Source organism: Rhipicephalus sanguineus, chromosome 2 (assembly GCF_013339695.2).
Source record: "Rhipicephalus sanguineus isolate Rsan-2018 chromosome 2, BIME_Rsan_1.4, whole genome shotgun sequence".
NCBI classification, from domain to species: Eukaryota; Metazoa; Arthropoda; class Arachnida; order Ixodida; family Ixodidae; genus Rhipicephalus; species Rhipicephalus sanguineus.
The window spans coordinates 47,550,001-47,566,831 of record NC_051177.1 but is presented as its reverse complement, the minus strand read 5'-3'; the positions used below and the strand labels follow the sequence as shown (position 1 = coordinate 47,566,831).

The 16,831-nt window shown below is 48.2% G+C and overlaps 1 protein-coding gene across 2 annotated transcripts in view; it reads right to left on the bottom strand.

Annotated features, from left to right (window-relative positions):
- The window catches only part of LOC119382883 (kynurenine formamidase), an 82,676-nt gene that overhangs the window by 15,715 nt on the left and 50,130 nt on the right, over positions 1-16,831 (bottom strand). For both annotated transcript variants that reach the window (XM_037650777.2, XM_037650776.2), the window contains 2 exons: positions 6,271-6,427; positions 1,318-1,649 (listed from right to left, as the gene is read on the bottom strand). In XM_037650777.2, coding sequence (XP_037506705.1) covers positions 1,318-1,649; positions 6,271-6,407 — 469 coding nt within the window. In that variant the 5' untranslated portion in view covers positions 6,408-6,427. The remainder of the gene's footprint in view (positions 1-1,317; positions 1,650-6,270; positions 6,428-16,831) is intronic.

Here is a 16,831-nt window from a genome sequence, read left to right as displayed (position 1 = left end):
TGAACTGTCGGGACGGTTCATTAGCGCCGATGCCGTACAACTCCCGGCATGGATGAAGGAAAATGTTAAGAGGGAGCATACCGCAATGCGAAAGAAAGAAAAGTAGTACGTCAGGCACGCACACACCAAACTTCGCTTGCCCCCATTGTCCCAATAGAAAGGCTCCTGAATTTCTTGAAGACATGGCCGATCCTCAAGGCTCCTGTGTAAATGTGAGTCTGTAATATTTTAGCCCTACACGCAGCAGATAATTTACAATTTCGTGCCGAAAACAGCTAAGAGTAGCTTAAAGGCCCGAACACACGTACGCGTTGCAGCGCGTCAACGCGTGACTTTCTGACGCGGCGTCGCGCCCTCTCTCTATGGGGAGAGAGGGCGCGTAGCTACGCGAAGCTGCGCCCCCTCCCTCTCCATAGGGAGAGGGCGCGACGCCGCGTCAAAAAGTCACGCGTTGACGCGCTGCAACGCGTACGTGTGTTCGGGCCTTTACATTTTTAGTCTAGGGGAACTCTAACCTGTGGCCATGGAGGAATATTTTCTTTCCTCCATGCCTGTGGCGTTCTTTTTTGCTCTCCTCTCGTTCTTTAGTATGTCGAAAAATTTATGACGTAGGAGCTTCGTGAGGCAACAGAATCCAATAGAAGGCCATTCTATATGATAAGGTGTTGGAAGGCCCCTTCAAAAAGTAACGATTAATTTGTTAGACTAATTATAACTTGCACTAGTCACAATAAAACGATGGAAAGTGAAAGTAAAGTGACTAATGAAACGACAAATAAAAAAAAAACACGGGTGAAGGTACACGTTGTTTTCTTTTTCTTTTTAACCGATTCCCACGGTGCGTGCATCTGATAATCAGGACTTTATTTCAATTTATATACGCACAAACCGATGACGGGAGGCAACGGGCGGCACCCCACCATATGACGTCATCATGACGTCACAGGTCGCCGAAAATTGCGATGTCATCATGACGCCACGTAATGATGTCACCACATGACAACGCCGCTTGGTCGAAGGTGAGCCGATCCCGGAGGCACTGCAAAACCACGTGATGTACAGAAGGCTTCCAATACTTTCGATCCCGAAAGCAATGCAAAACCACGTTGGGTGCAAGAAGCTTATTGCGTGTGTGGGTGTGTGTGGCGGGGGGGGGGGGGTATCAGTACAACAGACTTGAGAAGGAAAAGAGGGCGGCTGTTGCCTGCTAGCCGTCTTCGGCAAATGTATGAGGGACCGTGTAACTTTTTTTTTTGCTTAATATATTGGTACCAATTCATAACGAAACGATCTGACGAGTCCTAAAGCGAACCTCACCGTGTAGCCGCGTGGCGACCATGGCGGCCAGGTGGGCGCCCGCCGAGTGTCCGGCCAGCACGAGCGGTCCAGGCCTGAGTGCGAGCACGTGGCGAGCGCATTGCGTGGCCGACTCGACGATCTGGTCGAGCGTGGCGCCGGGTGCTAGCGGGTAGCCGGCCACGGCAACAGCTACCCCGGCCTCGACGAAGGCGTCGGCGACGAAGGCGTGCGACTGCCGGTCCCCTTCGACCCAGTAGCCGCCGTGCCAGAAAAGCAGCGTCGAGCGGCACTCGCCCGGCGGCCGATCGCCATGGTACAGGTCCAGGCACTCGCGAGGATGCTCACCGAACCTGCACGTGCATGCAGAGCACGGCAAATGATAATAACTGTTGGGGTTTAACGTCCCAAAACCACGATATGATTATGAGAGACGCCGTAGTGGAGAGCTTCGGAAATTTCGACCCGGGTTCTGTAAAGTGCACCTAAATCTAAGTGCACGGACCTCAAGCACTTCCGCCTCCATCGAAAAATGCTGCCGCCACGGTCGGGATTCAATCCATGCGACTTTCGGGTCAGCAGTCGAGCACCATAACCACTAGACCACCGTGGCGGGTAGTAGACTACGGAAACAGAAACAATGCGAAGAGGAAACACTTTGATACTACCATACGCGTGCGGACGGGGAGGGGGGGGGGGGCTCCTAACCATCTGAGGGGGGCGCCAAGTCTGCCCCATGCGTTTACTCTACACCGTAGTTTACTCAGTCAGACCTGTTCCGTGATTGTTTAAATAGCAGGGTTATGGCCGCGCAGGTTTTTGACGAGAAAGGCTGGTGAGGACGACTGATGTTGCATTCCAAGAGCTCTTTACTTCCCGTTTGACCCCCGGAATGCCGATGACCAAAGGCAGGCCGTTGTGGGAAGCACGTCATCGCTTTCTTTTCTTTCGAACGCGACCAGCGGGGGGGGGGGGGGGCGCTTCGGTGAGACTCCCTCCCCTAATGGCGAACCCTGCGCACGCCTATGGCCGCCGTCTCCAGGAACAAAATTTTCCTTTCGCGAAGATCTCACTTATTAAAGCACGAGAAGGGCATAAGTTTGAGATAAGTTTGGGGAAAGCTTCAAAAACCGCGCTCCAGGCTCACTTATGAAAGATACCACTTTTCTGAGTGAGTGATGCTCCAGACAACGTGGCTAGAGAAGTTTTCATACATGTTTTATAAAATTAAGCACAAATAGGTCACTGACTTTCGCGCATCACTGGACGTAAGTGTTGCAGCTTTTAGGGAAGTGCACTGCGTAAGAAGCGGAATAAATATTGCACTCCATTTCTTGAACATGTTTAACACAGCGCAACGACGACGAGGACACAAGAGAGAGGAGACAAACCACAGCGCTGACTCGCAACTGAATATTTTATTAGAAGACAAGAACGAAAAAAGGGGGGCACTTCAACCCTACACCCATGTGACACACAAAACCAATGAAACGGCAAGTCAGCTGACATCACTAAATAGTTGCGAGTCAGCGCTGTGGTTTGTCTCCTCTTCTCTTGTGTCCTCGTCGTCGTTGCGCTGTGTTAAACATGTTCAAGTATTATCACCAACTGGCCCAGCTATCAGTTCTTCTACTTTGCACTCCATTGTCGGTTTATCATCTTTTGCCCGGCCACAACTAGCAGCCGTCGCTCACTGACCATCGCTATATATTGCGACCGTCACAACTAACGGTTATATTAAATACGGCCGACAGAAAGTCAGCTGCTGTAGAACAGTATAGAATTGTGCATATATATATGGAATTGTGCGTCACATGAAGCACCAAAGGCTTATCAAAACATATTTATCTACGGTGGACTTGATGCCGATTCAAAGCGATGAGTCGTATACTGTTCCAGCAATCGTGAAGCACTTATTTATTTGAACGCGAAGGAGAACTTTGGCTATGTCGACTGTTCATCTGTACAGCGCCTGCAAATATCGTAGGAAATATTCGACACGCTTTGCTATTATGCCATATCGTCCATAGAGAAGTGTGTACTTACGTAACAACCATATCGAATGCATTGGCTCTTAGAGTGGGCAAAATGAACAAAGAACCTGCTAGCGTGAAACAGCAAGCGATGGCAGGAGCCGGAGTTAATGTACGTGATAATGAAACGGTACACTCTAAGAAGTGAAGGAGGAAGAAGGTATCGAAGTAGCTCCTTTAGCGGAGCAACTGATTTGCCACAGGCATTCCTCCTTTTTGGGGGTAACTGCGAAGGGATGAACTGTTACTCCCCCCGGGCGGTTGCTCCTTACTAGTTGTTCCTTCCAGATACTCCTCAAGGGAGCAACGGATGCTGCTTCCCGATACTCCCCAAGGGAGCAACAGTTACTATATGCGCAAAAAAGTTTCAGTTTTTGGTTGACTTATCTGCATTTAGAGGTTTATACAGGCATGTAGATTAGATGTACGATCGATATACAGACATCACATTCAGAAATAAATTTCACAAAATTTGCAGCAAACACACACGTTTCGAACTCACGACCACTGAATCAGCATCTTAACCAGTACGCTAACCACTACACCACGGCACGCTTTCTTTTTTCTCTATTATACACCACGCCACGCTACGGCACCGTCTGAAAGGAAACTGGGTTATGTAGGCACTGATGGGTCGTTGCGCGTTCTCGATGGCAGGCCGTATATGAAAAGCACGTCATCACTTCATATAATTTTTGCATCTATTCCGGACCTTGTTTTCTTTCGGACTTGACCAACAGCAATAAGGGGGGGGGGTTAAATTGCCTCCCCCCCCCCCCCCGCAACGCAAAACACTACGCACGCCTACGGTAACAAGATATTACACGCCAGCCTTCACCGATTTGTAAGCAAGTGTTTATTTATTTATTTATTTATTTATTTATTTATTTATTTATTTATTTATTTATTTAACATAGTACCCACAGCGCCCAAGGGCATTACAGTGGGGGGGGGGGGGGATACAATATTTCGATACAGAATACAGACTCCAACACTTCAACATTACAATAAACGCAATTCACTGTCAACTTAAGTAGTGATACATGGTATGCACACAATATAAATCGGGTTCATAGTACAGTTTACACAACCGCGCGAGTACACTACTGGAGACCCAGCAGTGAACTTGAAAATACTTCATGTGAAGTAATTTCTGCTGCTTCAGGAGACAACCTATTCCACTGGCTTATCGTCCTGGGAAAAAATGACATTTTAAATGACATTTAGATTTTTTAAAGTTCATGAAACTCTGGTGACGTTAAAAGTCACACAGCAGGCTTCTAGCAGTGGTGTGGCGTTGTCTCCGATATTCAATCTTGCTCCATAATTGCAGTGATTATATTTACATGAGATCTGCGTGTAATAGGCCCGCGTAACCAGGGGAAGGGCTACGGTGTCCTCACACCTGCAGATTCTCGGTGACGAAATATACCGCTGACCACAGCGTACATGTCAATACGCAGACGTGTAATAAATGTTTATACAATAATATGTCGCCGATATGCTCGGTTCACATGCCAAAAAAAGAATGAGTGAATAGAAATATTTCAAAATGCCCGCATTGTTGTCTCTCTCACACCTCTCCCGAAAATAGTTGCTGCTTGTTGCTGCGTTCGTTGACGTGTACGTGGAGCAGGCACACGCAGACCGACATGCAGGCATGCATACCTACATCCCCCCCCCCCCCCCCCAACCACACCTGCACTAGTCAAACCCTTTGATCACTTTACCCGTTCCTCTCTTCACGACTTGGGACAAAGGATTCACCATCGAAAATTTGCACACGGCGCGCACATTTCTGCAGTTCACCCCCCCCCCCTTTTAGCACTCTTGTAGCCCCCTGAAATATCCCCCCCCCCCCACTCAAACACCACCACTACCACACGCTCCCCTTTCACTCGCAAGAGTAGCAAGACCCGAGGTGAAAGGCGCGATGACGACGAAGGACAAAGAGAAAGAGAGAGAGAGAGAAACACAATAACGGTTAAAGTGTACATATTCTAGTTCACTTTTACACGGTATGCGACCAGGATAGTTGGTGTGGGTTCATGAGGATGATGTTCACTCGGAACACTGGAAAGAGCTATGCCGGCGCGGGGGCGCGCGCATCGAGGCACTCTAAGCTGACCGTTTAGCCAACGCCACCTCTATTTTTAGACGAGGCGTTGGTTTTGCTGGCCCATCAGAGGTGCCCGTCAACCCCTCTTCGTATAATCTCTCTCACTGTAACATACATGTTCGCATCTCATTTATTGTCATCAGCGCGTTATACGTATATGCCTAGAAACGGTATACGAGTAAGAATACGTAAAAGATTAAAATGACGCTTGAGCAGGAGAGAAAACACGGTTGTACTAATGAATGTGGTTTGAATAGCTTTCAACTGAAGCATGGTGCAATGATTCGATAGTGAAAGATGGACCCATTTTAGTACCAGATAGCCCGTACCCAAATCTTCTGGGAACATTATTTCTAGGTTTTACAGTAAACAACCGGTGCTTGTTCACGGTAGGAATGCACAAGGCATCTAATTGTATATATAGGTAAGCAGGTAATACATAGGGTTACTAATGCGTAGGGATAATGTATACAGAGATAAAAGTGTATACTGACTTTGCCCCGCATAAGGATAACGGAAGCTGAAGCATGGTACTTGACTGGTGATAACATGCCAGGCCTATCTGCCGGTCGTTTCATATGGCTCACCAGCAGAAGGCGATTTTGTCATACGTTATTCAGTTTCTGGCTTTTTCAAAAATCTCAATAGTATTGTTGAAACAGTAACATGTCGGTTACAACTCAATGTTCGGGGGCGGGGGGGGGTGGGGGGAGGCGGGAGCTGAGCGTCCCACTCGGCCCTCTTTTTTCACCGGTTCTCAAGGACTGGGGAGCTCAAGTCCCTCCTGACCGTCTAATTTTCTTCCGAAGTCGCACGTCTTACCTGATGTCCTTTTGTACAGCTACGCGGCTTCTGGTCTCCTCGCTCAAACGTGCCGTCTCCTTGATGAAGTGGTCGATCAGTTCCTGTCCACGTAGTCGAAGGCCCCAGCAGCTGGGCAGGAACTCCGTGTCGTCCATGACCGCTTCAACTGCATGCACTGCGGACGCGCGCAGAGGCGGGCAGTCACGCTGTAGCAGCGTACATTTATGGTGCCCTAATCTACCATGTGCCCCCCCCCCCCCCTCTGTTCACCGCCTCCTTGTCTGCTTGCTGTCTGGTGATAACGTGCCAGGCCTGTCTGCCGGTCGTGTCGTGGCTCATCAGCACGAGGCGTTCTTGCCGTGAATTTCTCAGTTTCTGTCTTTTAAGGGGACACTGAAGTGAAACACTGAATCGGTTTAGATCGATAAATTGTACTCTGAGAACTCTAATATCGTTCATTTCACCGTCAGAGGTTTGTTATTAAAGCGTAAACTCAAGGTCAAGGTTTTATTTTTAAATTTCGCGCAGAAACCTCCTCGCGTGACGTCACGGATTTCAAAGTGTGTTTTTCGCATTTTGGCGACCTCGACTCAAAGAAATTTCCTGAAACTTGGTATGTTAAGCCTATGGCTTTCTCAGAGGACGATGTACTTAATTTTTACAACTTAGGAAGTACGTAGGACCTTGCAGATGCCGTCAAAATCTATGACGTCACAGCGTTTGGTGCGGGAATTCCAATGTGACGTTGACACCCGAATTTTCTTTTTGCACGTTTTCTCGCTTCCCCCGAGAAGGCGCTTAATAAGCGAGAAAACGCGCAAAAAGAAAATACAGGTGGCGATGCCACCTTGGAATTCCTGCACCATTTGCCGTGACGTCACATATTTTTGACGGCGCCTGCTTGGGCCTACGTAGTTCCTAATCGGTTAAATAGAAGTACATTGTCCTCTGAGGGGCCCTGAGATTTGACATAACGAGTTTGTGGACATTTCGTCGAGCCAATGGCGCCAAAATACGTTAAATGCTCTTTGAAATCTTTTACGTCACGAGTTACAAAGTTCGGCGCGAAATTTTAAAAATAAACTTTGAACTTTGTTTTCTCCTCTAATAATAAACCTATGGTGGCGAAATAAACTACACAAGAGTTCTCCGAGCACGCTTTATCAATCTAAACCAATTCATTGTTTCTCTTTAGTGTCCCTTTAAGGCAAAACACCTTAGATGCCTCATCAAACGAGAAGAGTGACCTCGGCATCGGCGGTGTCAACATGCGTGATGCAAAAAATCATCACGTGATGAGGTCACCCCATGACGTCACAGGTCCCCAGAATTTGTGTCGTAGTGCAGTATATTTTACGTCACATCACGCGACATCACGTGATGGCGTCATTACATGACATTCGTCGCTTGCTCAAAGGGGGCACTGCAAAAACCATGTAAGGTGCAAAATGCTTCCAATTCCTCCGATCCCGGAGGCCGTGCAAACATCACGTTGGGTGGCTTTTGGGCGCGATCTATATCGACTGAGAAGAAGAAGCAAAAAAATAAGATTGCTTTCGCCTTCTAGTCCTCATATAGGAATGCATATAAAGGACCGTGTGACATTTTTTTTTTGTTTTTTGAACTGTCCAAAGTGTTAAGTAGACTTGACAATCGTCCACTGTCAGAAGAAAAGATCTTAGGGCCAAACAACGAAACGTTCCTTTCCTTCGACCGCGTCCTCACCTTACGTGAGGCCTCCTTACAGCCAAGTAGCGACGGAGGAAGCAAGCGTACTCTGAAAGCTCCCTTCACCCGTCCTCGCGGGAGGAATGGTTGCCGCGCTCCTGCGTTCGAGATTATCGAATATAAGCTTTGCTCACAAGCGTTTATTCTGTAAAAAAAAGTTGGGTCACCACATCACTTCCAAAGTGAAGTGTTAATATGGAGACGCGTGTACGCTTTCTTCCAACTGCGATTACTAAATGTGAAAAGCCACCGTAGTCGAGCGCGAAACGTGGTGCGTTCTAGCAACACTGAAACGCCCGCCTCTTTAAACGCTGTCAATCTAAACGTGCTTCACCGTCATGTTCACCTGCACGCACGCTCGCGTCTCCCCGCAGAGGTGGGGTGGGAGGGTTGCCTCGGAAACAAGCATTACGTGGGCTAGCTCATCACGTGGGCTAGCTGTGAGGTGAAAGCGCTCGTTCAGGGCCAGGAGCGGACCTAAGGGCGCACGAAGGTAGCCCCAAAGCAACCTTAAAGGGACACTAAAGGCAAATATTAAGTCGACGTTGATTGTTGAAATAGCGGTCCAGAAACCTCGTAGCGCTGCTTTTGTGCCAAGGAAGTGCTTATTTTGAAATAAAATCACGTTTTTAGTGGTCTGCATCGCGTTAGCGCGCTTCAAATCTCCCGCCTGAAAATACGACTCTCATACGTCACTGCTGCCATGCCCAACGTTGCCCGCTTTTACTGCGCGGCCGCCGACACTAGTAGCAGCCAAACGGAAGTAGCGGGACCCACAGTAGCAACAACGGCGCTGCGGCAAAGACTTGCTCGGATGGGCACATTCAAAGCCGTCACCAAGTTGCGGTTGGTCTCGTAATCCTCAGTACGAAAGTGCAGCGAGCACACACGCAGAGGTTTTGACTGTTGAGCACACTGGCGCAATGGCATGTCACTAAGCCACTTCGAGCGTAAGGGTTCATTCCGCGGCACCCAGTGAAAAGACACACCGGTTTCCTTGCTGCAGCACTGGCGTTGTGCACCATTCGGGCATCCGGCAATATCACACGCATGCGGCATTTTGTCGAACTTTCTGTCAGAGCGACCTTCACGAGCGCGCAAAACACGCACGGCAGTACGCGATCCCGGAACTACCACTGAAACGGGCGAGGCACAGCTCGGCGAGAACGGAACCTTTGAACCACGCGCGCCGTTCCCCGTTCCCCATGGCAACGCCACGGAGGTTTTGTTTTCCATGAATCAAGCGGAAACGAACAAACAGCATTTTATTACGTCTTTTGATGCTCGGAATGTTCTTTTTTTACTGCTGTTAGTTTGATTACTAGTGATTTATTGCAGGCCGACTTCCCTACGTCATCGGGATCACTTCGAAAATGTCCCACTCGTGGCGCTCGTCATGTGATACATTTAGCTTAATTTCTCGGTAAGTAGGTCACTGCTGTTGATAATATTGCCATTTTAGAAGTTGTCATACATTGGGCTTTCACTCTGACATAAATTGTTATTTGCCTTTAGTGTCCCTTTAAGCTGAGGAAGCGCCAAGGAAGCCTTCACCGAGGGCTCCTCAGTGAGGAAGCTTTCAGAGTGACATAAGGCGGCCTCACCAAAACGAAGGCTTCCTTACTGAGGAAAGGAACGTTTCGTTGTTTGGCCCTTAGGACCCTGGCCGAAACCATCCTCGGCACAGAAAGCTTTGAAAGTGTTATTGCGCTTTTTGCGCAAAACTAGTCTCATAGACAGACTTTAAGCAGTGTCGTTTATCGTACTATTGTTCTTTTTTTTTCTTCTTTTTTGTAACATCTCTTTTCTATCATCTTTCACTCCCCCTTCCCCTTTCCCCAGCACAGGGTAGCCAGCCGGTCTGAGAACTGGCTAACCTCCCTGTCTTTCCGTTTTTCTCCTCCTCCTCCTCCTCCTCCTGAACCATCGCAAAATTCGAGGTTCTTACGGGTTAAATTGACAAATTTTCAAAGTAATATATCTATTCAAATTGTTAACTAATAATGGCAGCACGTATATCTGCAACATCCAGGTGATTATTATGGCGGCATCTATAGGCAGCCTTCGTTGGAAGGGGTCAGGCGCGCGCTGTTTTGTGCCCTCAGGTAGCCCGCCTTAAGGCCGAACCATATTCAGCGTTTTTGCCAGCGTTTTCTGACGTTGCGTCCCTCGGCGTCGTCGCATCAACGCCGTCAGAGAAGGCGGCAAACCATTTGGTCCGACCAGCACAAAAACAGCAGAGCACACGTCTGGTCTTAAGAAGATGTATTCGCTCGTGTGTACATATCAGTCGATACGTCATTCACTTCAGCATACACATTTGATGGGTGTCATATGAGACTGCGCATAATAAGTACGACATGTGTTATACAAATGAAAGTTCGTTATTTCTTAGTACTTGTCAGCAATGCCGCTGTCTTGTAAGAAACGTGTTAACGCTTTTAAAGCGTGCGTCTGTAAAACTCCAGTTGGCCACGGGCCCAGAAGTTTCCTCAGGCTAAACGGTTTGTGTTCTAATGCCAACAGTTCCGATTTAAGACGGCGTCGCGGCGTGTCATGATGTGGACAGTCTATGAGAAGGTGACATACGTCTTCATCTATAAATCCACATTCGCATTCGGGAGTTTCAGCTCTACCAATTCTGTGCAAAAAATGTTTTGTGTATGCGGTGCCTAGCCTCAATCGGTGAATAAGAGTTTCCATACTTCTATCTAATGCTTGCGTAATTTTGAATTCAATGAATGGATCGATGTGATATAAATCACAGCTCTTTGTACTTTGGTCAAACCAAGCAGTTTTGCTCATTCAGTTGCTGTCGAAGCTTCTATGGAACAAGCTAAGTCAAATACAAGCATCAGTTGAGAACTTAAGGGCCACACAGCGCACGGCGATGACTTATTAGATTCGAGGCGGGCGGCAGCCATTTTGGCAGCAGCAACGACGCCGTTACGTAGCGGAAGTCACTGCCAGCTGCACGCTGATTGGTTCTGCGCCCATCGAACTGCTTCCGGCGTCGACGCTGCCGCCCGTGATGTCTGGACCGTCCAGAGGTGGACGTTTCGGCCACCGTCACCGGTAGCGTCGACGTCGAGGGACTCCGGCGTACGAAACGCCGGGAAAACGCCGGCGTTTTACGTTAACATTTTTCGGTAACGTGCGGTGTCACGTTACTCCTTACTTTTTCATCCTGTAGGTGCCGTTTTCCCAGAGCTCGCCCCGACAAATTCTTCTGTCGTAGCGTCGAACTGCTGTCGGCCTGCCAGGCATAAAGTCCCTAGAACAGAGAAAAATCTAGGGACTTTAGCCAGGCATTGACCAAGAAAGCGCGGGCAGAATCGCTTTTGTTTGTGGAAATTGTGGGGACCAATTTCTAAAGACGCGCCGCCGACTCCCTGTGGGCAGAGTTGGGCCATCGCCATACAAAGCTTGAAGAAAGCCGCGTAATTCGCCATGAGAGACTGTACGGACATGCTTCTCGTGGAAGTGGATGTAGCAGGTGGATTGCTGGCACCTGCGCCTTTTCATGCCCAAAGGACAGGCCGTCCGAAGAGAAAGCGGAAGAGCTGGTTTACTACATACCACGTGCTGATCGTGAAATTTCGTACCCGTGGGGGAAACAAAGAACTTCCCCGAGAGGCTGCGACAACATAAAAAAGACGTCCGCAAGTTAGAGTGGCAAAGGAGTACGCTCTTTGAGCACAGCATGGTGAACGACCACCGCGTCGAATTCGACAACTCCCGCGTTGACGACTTAAGCAGCTTTTTGTGGAATTCTTGCCCATCCAGGCTTTAATCCAGGCGACAGCCGGTAACCTCAACCGGTCTAAAGGTGCGCTGCCGATCGAGATTCTGCATTATCGTGGAGAATAGGCGTGATCCCACGGCAGGAAGAAAACCCTGAAAAAAAAAAAAAATGCGAGTGCGGCGCGAAACGTCGAATTTTTTCTTGTAACGCAAAAAAAAAAAAAAATCTTTTTTACTCACTGCCTTGGTTGGCGTCCCTCTGTTTCAACCAAAGCCCATTACTACCGCTGTCACACGAACAGCCTTAACCGCGGTTAAGCTAACTGCGGTTACAGGTAGCTACACGGCAGACATAACCGCTTAGTCTCCTAACCGTGGTTATTGCAAACGGGCGATTCCGAAAATAGATATTTTAGATTTGATGGAGTATTTTATATTTTATGCACGTACCACCCAGTAGCGCGAAAAGGAACTTATTTTCTTATTAACTGCATAATTTACGAGAGAAAAAATATCGAACATATTCAATACCAAGGGACCAATTTCATATTGTAAGAAACTTAGCCCAATTTATAACTTCCGCAAAGCAATCACAGCATCACACATGCACACACTCAAGACACACACACACACACACACACACACACACACACACACACACACACACACACACACACACACACACACACACACACACACACACACACACACACACACACACACACACACACACACACACACACACACACACAGTGTGTGCGTGTGTGATTCTGTGAGTGCTTTGTGGAAATTATAAATTGCGCTAAGTTTCTTTCTTACAATATGACGAGTTACCAACTAGCCCAACAACAAGTTTTAATAAGGACCAATTTCAGTAGCTGTCGTCCTCGAAAGTTCGCGACGTTGTAAAACAAAAATATTACCGTTACAAAGAAGACATTTTGTGTATGAAATGTGTGCGCAACAGAGAGTAAAGTAACATCGTTTGGAACTTGTAGAACGAAGGAAACTGTTTTTGAAAAATGTCTAAATATGCGACATTTTAGTGTAGTCAAAGTTGATAATACTTACCAACTTTGTTTTGAAAATAAATTTTGCTTCTTTCTATCTGCAACTGCAGCGAAGTTTCTGGTTATTGAACTCCTGAGCGAGCGAGGCTGATCTTGAACACCCCCACATAAACGCTCCCAATTTTTGAGGCAATTATAGAGGTTCAAGTGAACAAGAAATGCTTATGCACAGATATTTTTTTTTCGTGACTAGCCCATTAAAGCATTTCTTTACTACTACAAAATTCGCACATTTATTTTGCTAGCTGAAGCACGCCATCAGAATTATTGCAAATTTCTTGAGAGTTCATAGATGCTTTCTTTGCGAATAGCGCTGCTTATTGAATCTCATATTGTCTATAATGTCACATTGAGAAAAATGGCTTCACCATATGCCAGAGCCAGAAGCCATCACGTGGAACTCTACAGGCAACTTTAAGCCACTATAACATTGCTAAGGTCCGGTACATTTGTGCAAATAATACTCCTTAAATCAGCATTTTGTGTATATTCGTTGTTTGGGATATAAGTTTTATGTGAAACATAAATTTCAGATTTAGAATATTCTTATTGTGGGCTCCTGAGCAAAGACACATTGATTAAAATTTATGATTGCGGAGTAACGGCAGAGGTAACGTCCGTTACTTTTTTTCGGTAACGGTAACGCGTTACATTTTTCTGCAGGTAACGTAAGGCGGTAACGCGTTCCTTTTTTTTATAGTGTAACGAGTAACGTATTTAGTTACTTTTATTCAGTAACGCCTACAACACTGGTCATTAGTGAGCGGGGGACGCGTCTCACCAGGTGCTGGATATGCGTTAGGAAGAACATGGCTACCGAAAACGAGCGTTAGCCAATGAGATTCGTCGGCGGCGCATCAATGGTTGTCGGTACTTAAGACAAGAACAGCGAAAAACCTAGGGATTTTAGAAGAGACAAGTCAGTGCCCATTATACGGATTAGGGGCGCAGTGGGGTGAAAGAGAAAAGTTGTGGGACATGGCGCGGTGGGGGGAGGACAAAGCGTTTACCCTGTTTTGAGAAGTTCCCGGGCAAGCTTCAAGCAGTGCTACTTTCAAGCAGCGCTACAAATACTTTTCCGTATCCTGGTGAGATTTACATTCCTAGAGTTCTTTTGGTGGTTCGTAAGTGCGGCCATCTGTGGACACAGAAAGTTCAAGTCTGCGTTGCTTTGGAGCTGGTGAGCCTAAAGTCCCTAGATTTTTCCCTGTTCTTTCTTCAGTACCGACAACCATTGAAGCGCCGGCGACGAATCTCATTGGCTAACGCTCGTTTTCGGCAGCCATGTTCTTCCTAACTCTTTTCCAGCACCTGGTGAAACGCGTCCCCCATTCACTAATGACAGGGGGTTGACGGGAGGAGAAAGGCGCGTCGAGGTAGCATATTGTCCGCTGAAAGGTGCGTGGCTTATGTACTTAGACGCACATGGCTTTGTAAATCTTCCAAGTTAGGAAGAAAATGGCGTCGGACGCCAGCTGCGCGTGAGAGAGGGCCGTGAAAGGAGGCAGTTGTCGGTACTTAAGTAAAAAGGAAAAATCTAGGGACTTTAGGTGAGCCTAAAGTCCCTAGATCTTTTTTTCAAAATATAGGCACTTTAAGTGAGGCCTTTTAAGGCGCGAAAAAACACAATCACGAGAAAGGACATGGGACATAGCGCCACTAAGAGCAATTAATGGCGCTATGTCCTGTGTCCTTTCTCGTGACTCTGTGTTTTCGCGCCTTACTGCAAATATGGAATGAATACATCGTGAACGATGTTCTGTCTTCTTATTGGCTAAGTAGTCCCGTAGTGGAACCAGGTTGTGAGATCAGCCTGTGACACGGGCGCCCATTGGTGTTTGTAAAAGGTTTACTCCGACGTAACGCAACAGTTACGGAAATACGGTACGCAAACACGGTATGGCCGTACTAAAGTCCCTAGAATCTAGGGACTTTAGGTCGTATGGTAGCGCTCCTCCTTTCCCGCTCGTTGTGCTGGTTCAGGCACAGTTATCGAGCACTCTTGCCCCCTTTCTTCCCCCTATACCAAGAATAGGAATCACTAACCCCCCAAAACAACAAAAATTTTTCAAAAATTACTGTGGGGTTGTCACGCCTTATTGTTGCCTCTCAGCCTATCATACGCATTGTTAACGAGGAACCACTCGTTCGGGGGGCGCACTGTCAGCAGAGGCCCCTCCCAGACGACCGAAGCGCGGCAGCCGGTCGCCTCCGCGACTAAATAGTCCCGCGCATGGCGCTTGGCAATGTTCTCTGAAGGCGGGCTCACCGGCCATGCCGCTCATGACGTCAGTCAGGAATGCACGCCCATTGGTGTAGGCTTGTGTGCATCCGCCTTTGAGGAGGAAACACCGCGGACTTCTTAAGCATTTACCTAGCCTTCTCCGTTCTTTCCTCCCCCTTCCCCAGGACGCTGCGCCGTGTTCCCTCAACGGTTGCAGAAATTAGCGTCTCCCCCCCACCACAAGCAACAAGACTCTCCAAAGCCGTTTCGGCCACGATGCAGGTGATATTCGAAGTGCGGCCGGCGATCACGACGGCGTTCCAGCGAGGCTAGCCGGCGACGCAGCAACCGCGTGCAGGTACGAACGTTCCTGTCGCAAGCACCCACTTCTGAAGAGAGCCGCCGAAGGCAATCCCCGCAATCCCCGGTGTGCCACTGTAAACGTTAAGGTCCCTCTATTCTAAGGTAAGGTAAGGACCTTTGTCAACGGTGGGACGATACGCCGGGTGAAGGAAACGACGACGTTAGGCCTACCGGGCCCATCAGCCAGACGAGCGGCACCACGACCTATGTGGACAGGCGAAGGCTGACAAGGTACATGTGACGTTAATTGTACTGTTTTAACTTTATTGTAGTAATTATACGAGATGTGAAGAAAGTAAAGGAGACGAAAATACAACTTGCCGCCGGCAGGGACCGAACATGCAACCTTCAGATAACGCGCCTGATGGAGCTATAGCGTCGGTCCTCCTCGTCCACTTTATCAGCTATGTCCGTGCATGCAAACCTGGGAGTGTTAGCGCCGCTCGTAGCCACAGCGGCGAGTATGGAATACTCTTGTTCTTTTGCCAGCTGGCGTCACGTGGTCTTTCAACGAGTGGCAGTGTTTATGCATTACCGAAAAAAAAAATACTAAGTGCGTTACTCGTTACGCTAACAAAAAAAGGAACGCGTTACCGTTCTATGTTACCCACAAAAAAAAAAGGTAAGGCGTTGCCGTTACCGCAAAAAAGTAACGCACGTTACTTTTGCCGTTACTCCAGGGTCACAAATTTGAATCATAAGTGCGCCCTCGCTGCAGGAGCCAGAATATCAATTCAATAAAGATTTCACAAGCGGCGGAGGCGCTGTGCATTGTGGGTAGTCCGCCATTTTGAAGTCATAGTCAACCAAGCCGGGAAGCGCGCGCGTGCGGCAGCTCCGAGTAAACAAACAGACGTGCCGGCGCGATCGCGCATGTTCTTATTGTGAGGAGTACCGAGCATTAACTACGAAGTCAGCGAAGACCAGAATGTACGCATCGACGCTCTCCCCGAAACACCAGAAAATCCAACTATCCGTAGTGGACCCGTTCACACTGCAGGCAGCCGACTGTGAACTTGTGACCACTCGTCGATGCCTCGGACATTCGTGAATTTGTGGTCTTGCGGACGTGTTTTGTTACGCGGCAGCAGCTCAAAGGAAGGGAGGCCGTTGGCGGCCACAACTACGTGACAAGCGGCTGGGTAAGCGAGCCGCGAATGATGCAAGTTGCTGCCGATAGCGGGATCATCATGACACAGGTAAGCTTCTAAGGACGTTTTAGATATATATCTTTTGCATTCTTTTGTGACAAGCCTCAAGTCGAAGTGTGGTTCCTGGGGAAGGGTGACGGAGAAATCCTTGCCGCGCACGGCCTGAGACGGCGAGGCGTGTTCGCACATCGCAGCGCTCCTCTTTTACGCGGAGTACGGCCTGCGAGCGCGTGAAGAGCGCTCGCACAGACTGCTCCAAGAGCTGGTTCCCTCCTGCCATGAAAAAACTTGAGGTGCGG